The 19975-nt window shown below is 54.7% G+C and overlaps 1 protein-coding gene across 7 annotated transcripts in view; it reads right to left on the bottom strand.

Annotated features, from left to right (window-relative positions):
- Nucleotides 1–4640: 4640 nt before the first annotated feature.
- The window catches only part of ATP2B3 (ATPase plasma membrane Ca2+ transporting 3), a 55217-nt gene continuing 39882 nt past the window's right edge, over nucleotides 4641–19975 (bottom strand). For 2 of the 7 annotated variants that reach the window (XM_036305278.1, XM_036305277.1), the window contains 2 exons: nucleotides 18786–18872; nucleotides 4641–7694 (listed from right to left, as the gene is read on the bottom strand). In XM_036305278.1, coding sequence (XP_036161171.1) covers nucleotides 7374–7694; nucleotides 18786–18872 — 408 coding nt within the window. In that variant the 3' untranslated portion in view covers nucleotides 4641–7373. Of the gene's footprint in view, nucleotides 7695–18718; nucleotides 18873–19975 lie in introns of all 7 variants that reach the window. The other 5 variants (XM_036305282.1, XM_036305281.1, XM_036305280.1 and 2 more) reach the window with 3 other exon arrangements.

The raw sequence follows: 19975 nt of genomic DNA on the forward strand, positions 1-19975 counted from the left end.
TCTTGATGGCACAATTGTTTCTGGTAACTTTAAAAAAAAATATATTTAAAATATATTTTTGATTTCAGAGAGGAAGCGAGAGGGCGAGAGAGATAGAAACACCAATGATGAGAGAGAATCACTGATTGACTGCTTCCGGCACGCCCCCTATTGGTGGTCGAACCTGCAACCTGGCCTGTATGCCCTTGACCGGAATCAAACCTGGGACCCTTCAGTGAGTGGCTTTCTCTCTATGGGACTCAGTTTCCCACTTTTTTTTAAAAAAGTGTTTTATTGATTTCAGAGAGGAAGGGAGAGGAAGAGAGAGAGAGAAACATTAGTGATGAGAGAGAATCATTGATTGGCTGTCTCCTGCATGCCCCCTCTTGGAGATCGAGCCCACAACCTGGGCATGTGCCCTGACTGGGAATTGAACTGAGACCTCCTGATTCATAGGTCGACGCTCAATCACTGAGCCACATCAGCTGGGCGAAGTTTCCCAATTTATAAGTTGAGCAGGTTGGACCAAATCATCTCAGACCGTGATTGCTATTTTGAAATCCTTTGACCAAAAAAAAAGGGGGGGGGGCGGGAAGAAAAGCAAGAAGAATAAGAATAAGAGGAGGAGAAGGAGGAGGGAGGGGGAGGAGGAGGAGGAGGAAGGGGGAGGAGGAGGAAGGGGGAGGAGGAGGAGGAGGAAGGGGGAGGAGGAGGAGGAGGAGGGAGGGGGAGGAGGAGGAGGAGGAGGAAGGGGGAGGAGGAGGAGGAAGGGGGAGGAGGAGGAGGAGGAGGAGGAGGAGGGAGGGGGAGGAGGAGGAGGAAGGGGGAGGAGGAGGAGGAGGAGGGAGGGGGAGGAGGAAGGGGGAGGAGGAGGAGGAAGGGGGAGGAGGAGGAGGAAGGGGGAGGAGGAGGAGGAGGAGGAGGAGGAGGGAGGGGGAGGAGGAGGAGGAAGGGGGAGGAGGAGGAGGAGGAGGAGGAGGAGGCCCCTTGATCTGTTTGTGTGCCTGTCACACTGCCCTGGGGACTTACTGGCTTTGGGAGCCCTTGGAGGACCGGGTTGGCGTCCAGGCTCTGGACCCAGGGCTGGCTTCTGGGCTTGTCATCTCAGTGTGTGTCACTCTGTGTGTTTTCCTGATGTGGCCGGGGCTGGAAGCTCCGCTTTCCGCATGTGTTGTCATTGGAATAGAGATGAAGGGAAGGTATTGGGATGTAGGTGACACTGCCTGGGAATATATGACATGCCAGCCCTGTTTTATAAGGACACTTGGACACAGGATATAAATGTGGTTTTTTTCTTGTTGTTCATTTGGGCTTCCTATTACTGTAAAAAATAATGGGGATTAAAGATATATAATGTCCCCTCTCCTTTATTTTATTGTCAAAAAGATCAGCAATGAGCCCAGCCAGAGTGGCTCAGTGGTTGAGCGTTGACCTATGAACCAGGAGGTCATGGTTCAATTCCCATTCAGGGTACATGCCCAGGGTTTCACACTTCATCCCCAGTAGGAAGTGTGCAGGGGGCCTGGGTGTGTGCAGGGGGCAGCCGATCAATGATTCTCTCTCATCATTGATATTTCTCTCTCCCTTCCTGTCTTAAATCAATGAAAATAATTTAAATAAGGTCAGCAGTGAGAGATCAAGAAGATTGTCTAGGACCATAAGCTCCCAGGAGCTTTTCAGTCCAGAGCACATCTTCATGACTGTAAAGTGATAAATGGCTGAGCCTTACTCGGCATGTCAACCTGGTAGAAGGAAGAGGGCAGCCAGGTCCTATGAGGGACTTGGCCTATCTCTTCCTTTCCAACTGTGATGGAGTGAATGGTGTCCCCCAGAAGAGGTGTCCACATCCTACCCCTAGGGATGGGACCTTATTTGGAAATCACGTCTTTGCAGGTGTTGCCAAGGTGATATGAGATCCTACAGGAGTGGGGGTGGGGGACTAGTGCAACATGACTGGTGTCCTTAGAAGAAGAGAGGAGACACATAGAGAGGGAGAAGGCCATGGAAAGGCACAAATGCACAAGGAGAAGGTCATGTGACAATGGAGTCAGAGACAAGTGATGTGGCCATGAGCCAAGGACTGCCTGCCACCAGCAGAAGCTGGGAGAGACAAGGCAGGTCTCACCTCTCTAGCCTTGGAGTAAGCACGGTCCTGCCCACTCTTTGATTTCAGACTTCTGGCCTCCAGAATTATGACAGGATAAATGTTTGTTGTTTGAAGCCCCCCAGTTTGTGGAACTTTGGTACAGGCCCCAGGAAACTCCTCCACGGGCCTCCCCCAGGCTACCAGGACATCATTGGGTGGTGAAGACATGTCAGCTTTGTGGAGGGATGGGTGTGGTAGTGTTTCCTTGCCCCAAGCGATTTGGCTAAGTACCATTTCCCCCCAATGTCATATTTGATAGTGTGAATCCATGGAAAAGAATCCACAGACACAAATGGATGATTCTTTTAGGGGGAAGCAAAATATCTCTCCATCAGATGCTATCTTGCTATGGCATTTGGCTCAATTGAGACTACTTAGCTTCATGGTTCAGGGTGGACTCACACATCAATGAAGAAGCAAGGGCTCTTTGTTATTTGTTTGCTGTTCTTAGCTCTTCATCTTTTTGAGAAATATAGATTCTGGTGGTTGAGAGGGAACGGAGAAGCCATTTTTTCTCCTTTCCTGGCACCTTCCCTGGAAAATGCATCCTCTGGCACTGCTAAGTCTAAAAGGGTGACCTGCGGAGTGGAGAAATAGGGATATGAGGAAATGAAATGCGGGAGTCTTGATGCTCTCACCGCAGTGGTCATTTGCAAGTCCCAGATCAGAGCTGACTCTGTGACTCAGCTGGGGGCGGGCCACAGACCACAGATGTCCCATCGCACAGGTGTCCAAAGACACCTGGTGAGTGCAGGAATGAATGGGGGAATGACCATGGAGAAGTGAATGAGTGAAATAATGGTTTTTCTTGCCATGTCTTTGGTTAAAGAGGAAGTCTGATTGGAAGCCTCGGGTACTACTTGGGGGAGGGGGGTATAAAATAGTGCAGGTGCTGTGGTAAACAGTTTGGCAGTTCATCAAAAAATTAAACATAGCGTTATTGTATAATCCAGAAATTCCAACTCTGAGTATCTGCCCAAACGGGTTGAAAGCAGGAACTCAAACACATACAGTGGGGCCTTGACTTACGAGTGTCCCGACTAACGAGATTTTCGAGATACGAGCCGTCTCTCGGCTGATTTTCTGCTTTGAGTTGCGAGCTAAAATTCGGGTTACGAGCCAGCTTCAGATACCCCACCACTAGTTGGCGCAGCAAACGTCACAGTGAACGCCACAACATCAGCCCAGCATTTCAATTCATTATAATGGTGAAAATTGATTTGACATACGAGTAATTTGTTACGAGCTCCATCACGGAACGAATTAAACTCGTAAGTCAAGGCCCCACTGTATTTGTGCACCAGTGTTCATAGCAGCATCACTCACAGTAGCCAAAAGGTGGGAGCAACCCAAGTGGCCATTGATGGAACATGGATGGACAAAACAGGGGCTATCCATGCCATGGAATGTCATTCAGAAGGAAATTCTGCCCTAGCCGGTTTGCCTCTGTGGATAGAGCATTGGCCCATGGACTGAAGGGTCCTGAGTTGGTTCCAGTCAAGGGCATGTACCTTGGTTGCAGGCTCCTCCGAAGCCTGAGTCCTGGTAGGGGCTCATTCGGGAGGCAACCAATCAATGTGTCTCTCTCACATTGATGTTTCCATTTTCCCCCCTCCCTTCTGCTCTCTCTAAAAATCAATGGAGCCCTACCGGGTTTGGCTCAGTGGATAGAGCATCAGCCTGTGGACTGAGGGGTCCCAGGTTCAATTCCGGTCAACGGCATGTACCTGGGTTGCGGGCACGTCCCCAGCAGGGGGTGTGCAGGAGGCAGCTGATCGATGTTTCTCTCTCATCGATGTTTCTAGCTCTCTATCCCTCTCTCTTCCTCTCTGTAAAAAATCAATAAAAAATATATTAAATAAATAAATAAATAAATAAATAAATAAATAAAAATCAATGGGGAAAATATCCTCGAGTGAGGATTAACAAAAGAAGAAGAAGAAGAAGAAGGAGGAGGAGGAGGAGGAGGAGGAGGAGGAGGAGGAGGAGGAGGAGGAGGAGGAGAAGAAGAAGAAGAGGAAGAAGAAGGAGAAGAAGAGGAGGAGGAGGAGGAGGAGGAGGAGGAGGAGGAGGAGGAGGAGGAGGAGGAGAAGAAGAAGAAGAAGAAGAAGAAGAAGAAGAGAAGAAGAAGAAGAAGAAGAAGAAGAAGAAGAAGAAGGAGAAGAGGGAGTCTACCCGTGTGTCAAGGTCCTGGCATTGGGCTTGATTTGCTGGCGTTGAATTGTTGTGATCATCTCTGGTCCCCCACCTTCCTCTGAGGACACACCAGGGAGGACATTCAGGCCAGGCCTTTCCAGGTCAAGGCAGTGAGAGGACTGCGATGCAAACCTCTGCCAGGAGCGCATCTGGCCCCCCAGGGCGGGTGAACCCCTTCCATCTGATCAGACTGGTGGCCATACACTCAGGGGAACCCTGCCACTCCCGGGGCTTGGACCAGTGGGCGAAGCAGACGAACACACCTTTCTTTTGTTCCAGATGAGAATTCACCAAATAAATCACACGAGTTACCCAGACCAGGATTGTAGAAGCCTTTCATTTTTTTTTTTTATACACAGAAATTTTGGTCTATTCTTTAATTAGGAAATTCAACTACAGACTTTAAATTAGTATGCATCTGTGGTCTTCCTCGTTAAGATATTTTTTTTGTTCATCTTTATAACAGGCAGATAAAAATGTAAAACATAGTTAATAACTGAACACGGTTGACCAAGCCATTCCATATAATATAATGTTTTATAGAGAGGGGCTCCCTGGTGACACAGGTCCCTCGGTCTGAAGACGACAGAAGCCAGAGCAATGAGCCGAGGTCACAGCCCCCCCGTTTCTGAACCACACACCCCACGGAAAGGCAACCTAGGACTAAACAGTCGACATGTACAGTAGGCAACTTTGTACAGCAGCAGCGAGGGTGCTTTAAATATATATGGAACGTCAGTTCTACCAGTGTGTCTACAACAGAATGAAAAGAAGCCCATGGGTGGAGTGTGATGGAGCTCATCTTCTTCAATTGAAACATTTCCAACTTGACTTCTTTTAAGAACACAGACCCTCACCGAATTGAGTTGCCCTTTTTGTGGTGGTCGAAACAAGGACATAGGGGACAATGTACACATGGGTGACATTCTCGATGTGCCCTTTGGAAGAAAGGGATGGCTTTAAGTTATCTGGAGCTGGCATTTGAAGTGGGATTTTCTTTTTTAACCGAAATTCCTTTGCCCGAGGTTTGACTACTCCTGCTCAGGGGTGACGTGGCATCCATGCTAACAGTGCAGCCTGAGCGTGTTTTGGCCGCCAGCGCGGATGCTCACGACGCAGGTGGAGGTAAGACGAGACCCAGCCGGTGGGGAGCGCGTGGGCGGGGGGCGTGATAGGCGGACCAGCCTTGCCACCAGTCCAGCTACTGCTCAACTGCACCTGCAGTTTCCATTCTGACCCTCTGTCCCTCAGTCCCCAGCCACCCCCCAGTGGCTCAACCCCAGGCCCCAGTGACAGGCACACGGAGGAGCCATGGTTGTACCCTATCTCCCTGGGAAACGTGAGACAGATGAATTCTGATGTTAAAAGGATCTCTGCTTTCTCTGTATTTCCCTCCCTGGCTAGGGTGCATTCGGGGAAACTGAGGCTTGGCACACTGGGTGCCCACACTGCAAGGAGAGGCTCCCGAGGGAACCATCTGGGGAGCCCAGGCCCAGCTCTCCGCACCTGCAGATAGGTGTTCGGCCCACGTGGTGAAGCTGACCTCCTCAGCCTTCCAGACTCACGAGAAAGCGCCACAGGTGGGATTAGAGCAACTGCCACGAGGGGCCATGGCTCCTGGGGGCTTTGCCTCGGCATCTGGTTCCCTGATGTCGTTGTCAGTGGCTGTAGACACAAATCCATGCTGTCACGGGTCAGAGTTGTTGAATGAGAAGACTGGGGTCGGAAGAGCGCTAGGTGGGTTGTGACTGAGAACTTTCCGAGCAGCGTTATGGGCGCCTCGGCAACAACTACTTGGCATTTGCCAAAAAAGAATGGGAGTCCGGTGGGAGGTGCGAGAGGGCTGGGTCCGTATTGCAGCCACGTCAGCTCCTCTTGGGTTTTGATGGTATCTCTTCCTCCACTGGTTTCTGTCTGATTCTTGTCACTCCTCCCCCTATTCTGGGTCCCCACATGGGGTTAGAGGCAGCAGGGGGCAGAGCTTGGACTTGGATTGTAGACAGAGAAAGCCCAGCAGCCAGAATTCAGCACTTGGAATTGGAATTGAAACCAAAGGAAAGTGAAAGCAAAATGCCCCCTTCTACCTCCTGGGAGGGATCATCCTCATCAATACTTTGGTATTTTCCTTTTAAATAAAAATTCCATCAAAAGGGTCTATTTTTTCCTCTATAGGCAGGGGTCTCAAAGTGCAAATGTTCCAACGGTAACCGCTTGCGTCTTAACCTCGCCCTTCCCCTGACCTTCTGCTGGGAATCGCGATGGTGATACTGCCCGGGATGGTGCCAGGAGGAGGGGGGGAGACAGGGGAGGAGGCTGGGAGCCCGGGGCAGGGCAAGCGACCAAAAAGCGATTCTTGCAGTCTAGTTCCCTGAACAAATCAACCTGCCACAATAAATAATGAAATTTCAAAAGAAGAACATCTGATAAGAGCAATGGAAAGATCATGCCGATAAATAGTTCCTTATTCTTTAAATATGCACGTATAGGCCTATACGCACACGCACACACACAGACTGCATGTGTCCCGGGGATGGGGTGCTTGGCGGTTCGCATACGTTTGCAGGCGGCTCTCTCGGGCGGGCGGGCTGTCTGGTGACGGGCATCCTTCCCAACCTTGCAAAGCAGTGCTCGCCTGCTTTCCTTTTGCATTGAATCTGTTGCTCCAATGGCTCTCCAGTGGGTGCAACAAAGTTGCTGAGAAACCAAAACCAACCCCGTGCCCCCACCGCACAGCCCAATGACAGAAATCGGGTGGCACTGTAGTGTTCGTTAAAAAAAAGCTTCGATAGAAAAAAGTGGGGAACACGGCTCTTCTTGTTCTCTAGTTTTTCCTTCCTTCCTTCCCTCCTCCTCCTCCCCCTCCTCCTCCTCCTCCTCTTCCTCCTGCATCTCCTTGGTCCCAGGTAAGAAGCCTTGAATGGTTTGGCTTCTTGCAAGTGCTGTGCGAGCGAGCAACGTGTCCAGCTGCCATGGCTGTGCCCTCCTGCAGGCCTGTGTGTCCCGCCTGGGTGCCCATGTGTGCGGGGGGTGCGCGTGCGGACAGCAGTTATGCTTAGAGGGACGTCTCCACGCTGTGGAGCGGGCTCCCGGGTCTGGAAGAAAACACTGACGAGGTAGCTGACTTGGTGCCATGCGTGGTCAGGTAGATGCCGCTGTCTATGGCGTTGTTGTTCTGGTTGGGGGAGGGGGGTGGGAGGGCCCGCAGGCGCTCCTCGTTCTCATCCACATCCGTGTCATCTATGAGCGGGATGTTGTGGGTGTAGTCATTGATCAGGAATTCGGGCGTTGCCATGAAGTTATGGATGGAAGTCTTGGATTCCGGTTTCTCCAGGCCTTCGTAGAGCGAGCTACGGAATGCTTTCACCACTCGGATCTGGAGCGGAGGTGGAGGGACAGGGGCCCCAGGGGTGGGGGGAGGGGATAGTGGAGGGAGGGAGGGAGCAGGAGGGAGGGAAGGAGAGAAGAGAAAGAGAGGAGATAATCAATGGCAGACCAGGTGCTGGCAAGTTCCACCCACATCCATGGCAGGGGGTCACCGTGTGACAAATGCTCATCCATTGGAATGGACTGGTTGGGGTGGCTCTTGCCTGGCTGTGGTGAGGGTTTCAGTTTGGGTCTCGGTCTTGTCAACTGACTCACATGCAGAGCCAGTGGCGGTGGCTTGCCCTAGGCTGACCCAGGCAGATATTCTGGAATCCCTGAGTGACAGAAGCACCGTGTTCTCAGCTGCTACCTCCCCTTGCCCTGTGCTGGGGCTCGACTGGCTTAGGTGGCCCCTGGGGTCTGAGCCAGATCGGAATTCCAATTTGGTGGAACAGGGAGATGATGCGAAAAAGGGAGAACGCTGGAGAGGGCTCCACGCCTTCTCTTACCGGAAAGTCTATGGGTGCATTGCCAACCTTTCTTGAGTGGGTCTCCCTGCCTGGTTTCTCTAGGGATCTCTTCGCTTCCCTCCCAGCTCTCCTCGCCATAGCCAGCACCCGCCATGCCCACACCATTCAGCCATCAGCGTCCCTGCTAAGCTCAGCAGCATTTGTGTCTCCATCTTTTTTGATTCCTCAGGGACGCTCGACACAGCCAACTGCTCCTCTTTCTGGAAACTTCTGGCTTCCCAGACATTGCCCATGTTTGGACCCGTCCTACCTCGCTGGCTACTCTGGCCCCATCTCCTCCACTGCTCCTTCTTCTGGCCTGGGCCTGGCCCTCTTCTCTGTCCACACCCCCAGGTCCACATCCTCTGGACATGGATCTGGGACTCGTCTGACTATAGTCAGGGCCTGTGGCCCAGGCCCTTCCTCAGAGCTCCACAATGCCCTGCTCCCAGAGCTTTCCAACCCCCCATCTGGAAGCATCCAAGACTGAACATGGCTCCACTTTTGAGTGGCACCCACTAAGCCTGTCCCGTCCAGATGCTCTGATCCACGCTGGCAGTTCCTGTGTCTCTTTACAGCGTCTGGCCTGCAGTTCGGTGCATCTGACTGGCTCATCTTTTCCTTAGCAGACCCTTCCATCTACTCCGACTTTTCTATGCCTCCTTCCCTGGCCACCCCGCTAGCATCTGCAGACCTCAGGTCAACAAAACTCCCCAAAGGGAAGAGCTTCCCACAATGCCCTGCTTCCCCGCCCAGGCAGCCCTCTGACCCTGCACCTCCCGTGAGAGATCCTGCTCCCAGAATTAGCCACTGGGTCTCTCTGACCCCTCCCTTCACTGGTGCTCCACCTTCGCTTACATGAGGGCTCAAGTCTCATCAGGCTTCCAAGCCACAGAGTTGCTCCCTTTCTTTGCTCACTTCCTGGCCCCCAGCCTGGGCCCAAGCTGGCTGGCCTTGTGCTGGGATGGGGAAGCCAGCCCCTCCCTATGTGAGAGGGTGAGCACCATGTGAGTCCCAAAGTCATTCCAGCCCCAAGGTTCTAGGATTTGGTTTTGTTGGTTTAGATAAGGTGTTGGCGAACTGTGGCCCAAGGGCTAACTCTGGCCCTCTGCCTGTTTTTGTAAATAAAGTTTTATTGGTACACAGCCGCGCTCTTCATGTATGCATTGTCTATGGCTGCCTTCAAGATCCAAGGGCATTGTGTAGGTGGGACAGAGACTTGGCCTGCCAAGCCCTTTTTACAGAGAAGTTTGCTGCCCCCTCATTTAGACCATGAATCACAATGTTGAGAATGAGTCCCTTTCAACCCTCAGCATCTGCCCCGGCGCTCCTAGATCACTTTAAACCAGGCAAAACTCACAGCCTTTCAAGTGAAAAACACTGAGCCAAAGAGATGCATAAAATGGGCATTTTCTACCTCCATATACAAAATCAGGTTAGGATTTTCTCTGAATTTGGTGAAGCCACATCTTCCGGATTGCAGACGGCCGACTATTTGCACCTCGTTCCTTAATTCCCCCCCAGATTGGCTTCGGAGATCCGGGTCACACAGAAATCGAGAATCGCTTGCCAGGTTTAATAAAAAGAAACCGAATGTCCTTTTTTGTAGCCATTGTAGATAGACTTCACTATTTGGGCCTTTTCTGCTGCAGAATTCAGGGGGAGCCACCACGACATCTGCCGTGGCTACGTGCTGGTGTGGGATACCCATTTCAGCGGTGGGCCACACCCCCGAAGTCACAGAAATGAGAACAAGTTGCTGTCTGTCAATGTTGCCCTTGACCCTGAGGGGCCCTTTCGAGGTGGTCTTGCCAGCCAGGATCCCGTGACTCTGGCTACACCCTTTCCTCTTGCTGAGCCCATCCCTTCACTAAGAGCTGGGTCACGTGATCAGGCCAGGGCCCTGCTCAGACCCTCCTCTGGTCTCCGTGTGCCTGGTTGAACTCCCAAGTCTTTGCCCAAGAAGGGTAGTCAACCCTCCTCTCCCAGCTTCTGCTGCTCTAAACCGGAAGTTTCCTTCAGGGTGGAACTGAAGACTCACTTTGATGCCTGTCTTGTCCCTGGCTTTGGGGGAGGGATTGGGCCTGCCTGTTGCCAAAACCTGGCACCCAGCAGTCGCTCAGTCACCAACAGGGGGCTCCAGGGCCCTCTGCTCAAACATTCCGCTGCTGGGGGCTTTCAGCTGATCTGCAGGCTCCACTCCCCTGCATGCAAATCTCGGGCTATTAACAAAGGGGTTGGCATTTGTCTTATGATGGGGAAGGGGTTGGGGGTTCAGGCCACTCAGCGCTGAAGGGCATAGTCAATTCCCGAGTCACTGGCTCAGTGAGAAGTGGCAAACATTTCTAAGAGATGCTCGCCCTGGAGGCCCGAGCTTGCACATGGATGCCAGGGATGTCCTCACAGCGAGTGGGACCAGTACCCTTCCACAGCACAGGGCCCTCACTGCCTCCTCAGGCTCCTCTCCTGGCCTGGGATGGTCCCAGGGTGGGGTCCTCAGGCCACCCCTCCATCTCTACCACTCTTACAGGGACCTCACACCCTCAAGGCTGTCTGTCAATGCTGCCTACAACCCACAGGCCGCCTTGATGCCAAGCACACCCTGTACTGCCACCACCTGTGTCTGCAGCCGGGGTCCGCCCCTCCCCAGTGTGCTAGACGTATGTGCCTGCTGCCCCTCACCTCTCCTTGGATGGCCAATGGCCATTGAAGAAGGCTGCGGAGCGCCCTCAGCCTGGCCCTGCCCACCCTGGCCCTCACCTAGCCTTCCTGTCCCAGTGCAGGGCTCCAGCCGGGCCTCAGCTGGACACCTGAGTCCAGTGCCCCATCAGTGTGTCCCATAGGCCTTGGGTCCCAACCTCTTTGCGGTAGAACCTCCCACTGCCGCTGCTGCTGCCAGGCCTGCCAGGCCCTGGAGGCCCCTTGGGCTCCACCAGCCCTGAGGGCAGAGATTCCACTTGCCTGGACCCTCTGGGTGGCAGGCATCCCTGGGGGCCCTCCTCTCTGACTACTGAGTCAGGCCCTGCCCTCCCCCACCTGGCCCGTGGGGACTTCAAGCACTCCAACAGGAGAATTTTAAAGAAAAAGGAGCTCGGATGGTGTAGCTCAGTGGTTGAGCATCGACCTATGAACCAGGAGGTCACAGTTCGATTCCTGGTCAGGGCACATGCCTGGGTTGTGGGCTTGATCCCCAGTGGGGGGCATGCAAGAGGCAGCTGATTGATGACTCTCTCTCATCATGGATGTTTCTCTCTCTCCCTCCCTCTCCCTTGCTCTCTGAAACCAATAAAAATGTATTTTAAAAAAATTAAGAGGATTCGTGGAAACACTTTCCATTAAGGATGAGTGACTCCGAGGGTATGGCTGAGGCCTCTGGGAAGGCCGGGGAGGATCCGGCCAGGCTGGGGTTGGGGGGCTCCCTGTGTCACCCTGACTGAAACACAATGCCCCCCCATGCCCCTACTTCCTCCTTTACTGCCTGGCCCTGCACCCACCCCAGGATGTTGCCCAGCCACCACCCTGTCCCTTGTCTAGGTTACTCATCTGTCCCATCTTGAAAGAGACCCTCTCTTGGTGCCAAAGTCGCCTCTGGCTGCTGGCGACGGCTTGGAGACAGTTGTTGGAACTCATGGCCTCCATTTCATTTCACCCTGTTTTCTCCTGCCTCCACTCCCTGGGGACCCCCTGCCCCCCGCTGAGCACCCAGGGTGCCCCTTATCACACCCCTGCTTCCCAGCCTGCCTTGGGTTTCCAGGTCCTCCTCCTTCCTCTTCCCATCCTCTCACGTCCAAGGGCGCAGCGCTCATCTTTGGACCTTTTGTCTACACCAAGCATGTCAAACTTCCGGTGGTCCTCATGCCTCGTTTAGGCAAGCAGCCCGCCGGCCTTGAGTTTGACATGCTTGGTCTACCCCCATGCGTTTCCTGCTGCTCAGATCTGCCCTACTCAGGACCAGCTCCCCGCCAGGTTCCTGACCGCGACCTCCACAGTCTAGTCTCAACACGGCAACCTGAGCAATCTTTTCAAACAGAAGCCAGAGCCTGCTACACCCACCACTGGTCCAAGCCCTTCAGTAGCTGCCTTCTGAGAAGGAAAACCTGAAGTCCTGACAGGGCCTGTCTCAGCCCTTCTCCTCCTCTTCCTCCTTTGCTGTCTCCAGCCCAGGCCTCCTGGCTGTTCCCCAAGCGCGCCAGGCACACTCCTGCCCCAGGGCCTTTGCACGCCCTCTGCCAGGAAGGCTCTTCCCCAGTGAGCCCCCCCCCACTCCTCTTCACCTCTGTCCCTCTTTAGAGTCGCAACCCGCCTGCCTCCCTCAGCACCCCTGCACCTCTTCTGCTCCATTTTCTTCCCAACAGGGCTCACCCTTAAACAGCCCACACATCCCATTATCCTCTCCTCTGTCTTCTCTCTCTTGGGAACACAAGGCCCCCGAGGGCAGGGGTCTGTCTGGCTCACTGATGTCCCCAGCACCTAACATGGCACCTGCAACCAGCAGGGGTTCAGGGGCAAGCGCTGAAAGCAGGGGGCCCACCGGGCCTGGCAGTGTCTTCCACAATGGCTTTGCCAGCCCAGGGGCTCTGTACCCATGTCACTAGCTCATTAGCTGGCTGGAGTCCCCCCCGCCCCCAAGCCATTGCACCTGCCCAGTCCCCTGCCCAGGGCATTCTTCTGCCAGACCCTCCCCAGCTGGCCTGTTCTCCTGATTTGGCACTTGGTTCCCAGGTCCAGCCTCTGTCCCGGACACAGCCTCTGTCTAAAACAGCGCTCCTGACACTCCTCCTGCTCTGCTTTCTTCTCTTCGGAGGCTGTGAGCATCTGACTCCGTGTAAGCTGGCTTCTCTGCTTGTGTTTGCTGCCCACCCCCTGCCCCACATGTCAGCCCTGGCCTGCCTCCACCCGAACCGGGAGCTCCATTGGTGGGGACGGTGGGGGACGCTCCAGACTCACAGGACCACCCCAGGCACACTGAGCTGAAGCCCACGGCTGCTTGTGTCAGACTCTGCAAAGGGGACCCTGCTCCTGCGGAGGGGGGCGAAGGTCACGGCTGAAAGTGGAGATGCCTGCTTTTGGTTGGACCTTCAATCCCTTGAGTTGGCGATGCAGGTGTGTGTGTGTGTGTGGGGGGGTGGTGGAGAAGGGCGGGGAAAACAGGGAGGCAAGCCGAGGGCTGAGGGAACACCCACCCCATTAAAGAAATGCAAAAAGGGAACCGAAAGGAAAGAAGAGAAAAATAATAGCAAAGGCTCCTGAACAACGATGACAACAGTCACAACAAAAACTATGCCTTCTGGCCTTGCCCTGCTGTGCTGTGGGAGCGGCAGGCTCTGGGGGTCCCCATGCTCTCTGTCCTCTCCTCACTGAATTCTTCTGACTCCTGCTACACCCTTCTGCTGCTCTCTCAAAGCCCCCCACACTTGACCAACACGCCTGTCTCTATACCAACCAATCCAGAACCTTCTGCAGGGAGAAGGAACCTGTGGCCTCCCTTGGCATCTGAGCTTTGGATTTAGAGCAAATTCTGGACGCAGCAGCCAGGGGGTGCTGTGGGAACTGTTTCCCAGGTCCAGACCCTCCCTGCAGGTGTGAGCATGAACCACGACTTGGACTTGAACGCAACACAAAGAGGTGTGGGGCGATGTGGCCATGATGGAAGGGGCAGCAGGGGGAGGGTTCCCTATCCTCGCCATGGGATTAGGAAACGTGAAAATCCAAACTTCAAACAGCTGGCCCTTTCCTGAGGGATTGAACCCAAACCAATCACAGACACAGCTTTGTGGATGTCGGCAAGCCAAAGTTGTGTGGAGATTGTACCCTAGCCTGTGTGCAGGCTTGTGTGCCAATGGAAGCAGGATGTTGCGTTGAGCTGACCCGCGCATGGCGAGTCCCGGGCTTTTCAGGGAATCAGCCTCACCTCTCATCCGGGCCATGTCCAGCTGCAAGGCCTCGCATCAGCTTCCTGAGCTCCCTGGGCCCTGGCTCCCAGCCCTGGGAATCAGCCTAGAAGTGCCTACTGGGGAGGGCTCAGAGCAGGGCTTCCGGGGTCTGGCCTAGGCTGCGAGCTGCCGCGTGCTTTAGGAATTGCCTGGAAGGCCCTTGCCTGTGGTTGCAGGAAAGCTCGGGACTGGCAGGGCTGGTACTGTTTCTAGCGTGGAGACCATGTCCAGTGTGCCATAGCCAAGACAAAATGCCAATACCCTATTCCCAGAAACCCGAGTGGGGAGACCTGGCTGTACGTCAATGAACTTCCTGAGAAAGGAGCAAACAAGGCTGCTTTTCCTTTGCAAGGCTTCTTCGTCCACGGGACTGCCTCAGTGACAGGGCCACCCTTGAGTATGTGTGATGAGCGTGTTCCCTCGGGGCTCCAGAAGGGTGTGTCCAAGGCAATCTCGGGGGCTCACCTGGCCTGGCTTTGCCAAGTTGGACATAAGGTTGCAAAAGCCAATGAAACTAAAGCAACTGCTGCCTGGCTGGCGTGGCTCAGTGGTTGAGCATCGGCCTATGAACCTGGAGGTCACGGTTCGATTCCAGGTCAGGGTGCATGCTCGGGCTGTGGGCTTGATTCCCAGTGGGAGGTGTGCAGGAGGCAGCCAATCAATGATTCACTCTCATCATTGATGTTTCTCTCTCTCCTCTCCCTTCCTCTCTGAAATCAATAAAAATATATTTAAAAAAATTAAGCAACTGCTGTGATCTGTTTGGGGCACGGTTAATCAGAACTGAGGAGCCCTGAGGGAGCCCTTCTGGCCACATCTTAGCAAACTCACTGCTGGCACCTGTCCCTTTGGCAAGGCCGGGTCAGGAGCCCTGCCATGAACCACTGTCACAGTAAACGTTCGAGTATAGAGGCCCAGGCATGGCTTCAGGAAGGGCTGGGCCAGGCTCAGCTCCCTGTTGGCATGGGAGGGCCATGGGGCAAGTTGGTGGGGCTTTGAATGTGTGGCCGGGGAGGGCCTGCCGGGGTGTGTCTGCGTGCGCCAACTCACACCTGCAGGCAGCCATCCGGCGCCTGGACTTGCCGCTCATCACTGGCCACACCTTAGGGGAATGTGATTGGGGCAGGAAAGGGGTGACTGATGTACCAAGAGGGGATAGGATTTCGTACTCCTTTGGTTTAAAAAAAGACTGAAAATGGTTATTATTAAAGAATGCTCTCGTGACCCACTGGTGTGGGCCGGCCTCAAGGCCACAGCTGAGGTCCCGTGAGATGAGGCGGTGGCTATGTAGGGGAAGGTGCTACACGCTGGGCTGAGAATAAAGCAGCCATGATGGGAAGTGGCCCCCAGGCCAGGGAGGGTGGAGAAATGGCTGAGTGAGTAGGGGGGGAGGCAGCCAAGGCTCCCCCCCCCCCCCACTGAGAGGTCATTGTGTGCCACTGAGGGAGCAGGGAGGGTGTTGGGACTCCCGAGTGGGCAAGATTTCGCGTGTGCACGTAGGCGTGGGGTGCCCAGGGGATATGAAGGGTGGGCAGGTGTGGATGTGGATACACTGAGTCCCAAGATTCACAGCCTCTCTGGCCTCCCCTGGTCACCCCTCCAGGGAGTGCCCCTCTCCCTCTAGTTCCAAGGACAAGCTCCAGATACTCCCTGCACTGGCACTATGTGCTGGGGCCTGAGGCAACAGATTGCTCTGGCCCTCGGGCTCCTTGTCCACACCCTGCACTGGGCCTTCAGCTCTCGGAGAGCCTGAGGCTCCCACCGGAAGTGGTGTCGGCCCAGGGGCCCGGATGTGTGGAGACACTTGCCCCAGCATGTGGGACAAGTGTGGACTGGCTGGGGGGTGGGAAAGGAAGACAGGAACCTTTGCACAAGAATGGGAGTTTCCCTCGGGGAAACCTTTTGACCTGCGACCACCGCTCCTCCTACAATGCTGCCTCTTGCCTAGGCTGGGAGCTCTGTGGTGGCTGGCACCCTGCCTTCCTTCTGGCAAGTTCCAAGAGAGGGCGATGGCCTTGGGCTAACCCCAACTCTGCTAGGCCTTCCCCGAGGAGGGTGCTGGCTTTGGTGATTTCCTGGGGTCCTCGCAGCTCGGACTGGGGGCCGGTTCAGAGTTCCAAACCGATCTGCCACCTGGCGATGGCACGGAGCAGTTTGGGTCGGTGGCTTCCACAAACAGGTGCGTCCCCCGGTGTTGCCTGGTCTTCCAACCAGCATCTCTCTCCACAGTGGGGTCCTTTCTTTCTGAGGTGCTGCCACTTAACTGGGGTGAGCCTTTTAGGCTGACCCTTGTGAGTCAGGACATCGGGACCCCCTTGCTGTCACAGGAGGTGCTCAGCTCTCAGCGGGGCCTGCCACCTGCTCCTTGCCCAGAGGCACGTGGTGTGGAAGGGACAGCAGCCCTTCGTCTGGCCACATGACCAGGGGGAGAGGTGGCACTGCTGGGCTCCTGGAAGTGGGAAGATGGGGGTGGGGGTGGGGGATAGGTGGCTGCAGAAGGAAAGAAGGTACTAGGAGCTGAGGAAGAGGAGAGAAGCTGCCCCCCCCCCGCCCCCCCCAGGGAGTGAACCGGAGGAACTCAGAGGGAGCCAAAGCCAGCAGGCCTCGCCAGGAGCACAGAGGGGAGGCCTGGGCTGGAGCACTAGTGGGAAAAGGCCAGCGCTATGGAGAGAGCCTCAGGGGCATGCACAGTGGGGTCCGTGTTGGCTGCTTTCCTCACAAGGCAACAGACAGGCAGATGGATAGACAGAAAGGGCAGAGAGAGATGGCAAAGGGGCATGTGGAGGAAGTCAAGGGCTGGGGGGGGGGGATGGACAGGTGTACATCAGCGTGTGTCCCTCAGGCAGACCCACGTCCCCTCGGGTCCCCTTGTTCCCAGGAAGGAAGGTGCTGCCCAGCCGGGGCTTGCTGAGTCTCAGGAGGCCGTGACCACTCCTGTCCTTAACTGTCTGGGTCGAGTGGTGGCTGGGTCCCTCTGGGATGAGGCCACAGCTTTTTAGTTCACCTGTGACATCTGTTGGCCACTAGCTGGGGCCCAGGTGGGTGGCCCAGCGAGTGTGAGAGGGGAGATGGACGAGCGTGTGCCTGTGGTTTGGAGAAGGGATGTGTGTGTTTCCAGAGGGGACAAGGTGGCCCGGCGGGGACCGGGACGGCGCACATCCCTTCCTTAAAGGGCAGCGTGGCCTGAAATGACAGCTTTAGCAAGAGGAGGGATGCCCCCCCCACTGGGACCTCTCACCAGTTCCTAAAAAAAAATAAAAATAAAAGAAGAAGAAAAGAAAAGGAAAAAGGACAAGACACGACAAAGGAAACAAGGGAAAGAGATGAAATCAAGCAAAAGGAAATCCCAGGGTCCGGTGGGGAAAACGGCGTGGTTAATGGTCCCGTCTGCGGGCAAGTGGTGTGTTCACCGGGGGAGAGCTGCTGGTCTCACTGGAAGGAAAGGAAAGAGGAAGCATCGAACCATCCCGGCAGGGGCTCTGGGCTCATACTCGAAGGTTTACTGTTCGGTTTTGGAAAATCTCCAGTTTGTTACAAGAAGCAGGAGGCTCTGGGTGGGAGCAGGGGGCCCACACCGTTCCCTGGGCTGGCGGGTTCCATGGCCTAGTGGCTCACCCTTTGTCTTTGTGAAAAGATGTGAGTAGTTAGGGAAGTTTCTACCTCTCCAGGCCAGCCCCTGGGTTCTCTGGAAATGTGACGGACATGGCAGAAACACGGACCATATAGAAGGGAGTTGATTTCTCCCAGTTTCTCAAAGGGAGAAGGAGAAAGGGTGGACCAGATCGGGTTAAGACCTGCCCATGCCCAGGCCTGTTTGGAAAGAGTGATGGTACATTGGGAACCGACGGGAATGTAAAGTGCAGGCTGGGGGTGTGAGGAAGGCTCCAGCTCATGGTAGGCCTCAGGCACCTCTAACCCCCGGGTGGGGAGGGCTCAGGGCAGGGCCTACGGGGCAGGTAGCACCCGAGCAGGAGCAGCTGGCCACCGCCAAGCCCATCTAGGAACACGTGGAAGAGGCCCCCTGAAGCTCACATCAGGCCTGGTGCCTTTGGAAACCACCTCAAGGAAAGTTCTGGAAGCTGACACTTTAGTCCCCAATGGGAGGGCTGGATTCTTCCGTTGCCAGTGATGCCCCAAAGGCACCTGCCTTCCCCTCCAGCCCTGGAAGGTGACCCTGAGCCTGCTTGCCTCCCTTTTGCTGCCCCACCGAACACCGACCGAGGTGCCCCCTCCACCCCTGACACCAGACACCACCAGAAGCAGCCCAAATTCATGAAGAACCGTCGGCAAGTGCAGACGAGTTCAAGAAAAGAAAACCAATGACAGAAGGAGCACTAAATGCAAACCAAAAAAACCAAACAAAAGGACAGAAGGTCCAGCAGTGCCATGGATTCAGTACATTTCATAAGAGAATATGGCTTTGGCGAGACACACCATCTGGGCGGGAAGGACTGGACAGGGCAGTAAAGAAAGAACGGAAAAGCCACGGTGAGCGGAGGATGCAAGACTGGAAAAAAGAGAAGGAAGAGCTGGAGAGGCTTTTTCTCCCCCAGAGATGCCATTTATGAGAGAAAAGGGGACTCAAGACTCACTCCCAGCGGCACTGGTGGGATTGGCAGCAGAGAGAATTACGTGAGTAGGGGTAGAAAGATTGGTTACGTCATGGAGCTGGCTGAGGACCGAAGACCGCCGGCGCACGGCACCCTGAAATGAACCGCTTCTCTTGAAGGTACTCACTACCTCCATCTGTGGGAGAGAAAATGAGATAAAGTTTGGCTTGCACTGTTGTCCGGGCTAGCGCACGGGGGTGGGGCTGGGCAAGGACAGGGACCACACTGGGCACATATCGTGACAGCAAAGCCTCATCTAGGTCGCCCAGCTCCCTGGCGGGGCCATGGCCATGGCTGTGGCCGTGGCCCAGGCCAGCCTCTGTGTCATCCACCAAGAGAGGGTTTTGCTGAGCAAATTGATTAGCGCTCAGAAGACTGGGAGGGCGGGTGGTTAACAACCAGGCACACTGCAAACGTTTAGTCATTTGCATTCACATTAAGCTCATGGCAAGCCACTCATCAAATACCTGTGTCTGCAATACTTTGTTATCCTAGGTCAGTGGGTCTCAACCTTTTTTTCCGCCCCAACACACCTGAGGGATATGACACGCTCCTATTAGAAACAAGGCTCCCTGTGGCACCACAGGGGGACAGGAGCCCTTCCCTGGGCCTGTCCTTCGTTTACCCTGCACCTCACCCTGCCAGCCTGCCCTGCCCTGCCGGAAGGTGTGGCCATCATACTTCTTCTACGATCATCCAAGTGATTGAGGGGCACCCAAGGGAAGCCTTGGTGGAAGAATGGATTTAAAAAGAGGCTGGTGTCGCTCAGTGGTTGAGCATCAACCTATGAACCAGGAGGTTCAATTCCTGGTCAGGGCACATGCCTGGGTTGTGGGCTCCATCCCCAGTGTGGGACGTGCAGGAGGCAGGCAATCAATGATTCTCTCTCATCATTGATGTCTCTCTCTCTCTCCCTCCCTCTCCCTTCCTCTCTGAAATAAAAATATATTAAAAAATGAAAAATAAAAGAGGGGAGGGGCCACAGGAAAGGCAGGAGGGAGAGCAGAGAGCCCGGATTCTGGGGAGCAGACAGGTTTTTGCTTTGTCCCCCACCTTTTAAGCTTCCTAAAAGTCAAAAGGGAAGTGGGTCTTCGGAAAATGAGAACCATATGGGTGAACTTGCTGGGAGTCAAGTGTCTTTGGACTTCCTGACCCGACCTTGGACTGGCATGGGGGCCCAGGGGTGAACAGACCTGGGTGTGGGGCTCCCAGGAACAGCAACTGAGTGGCCACAGTGAA

The sequence above is a fragment of the Myotis myotis genome, unplaced genomic scaffold (genome assembly GCF_014108235.1).
Source record: "Myotis myotis isolate mMyoMyo1 unplaced genomic scaffold, mMyoMyo1.p scaffold_m19_p_4, whole genome shotgun sequence".
NCBI lineage: Eukaryota > Metazoa > Chordata > Mammalia > Chiroptera > Vespertilionidae > Myotis > Myotis myotis.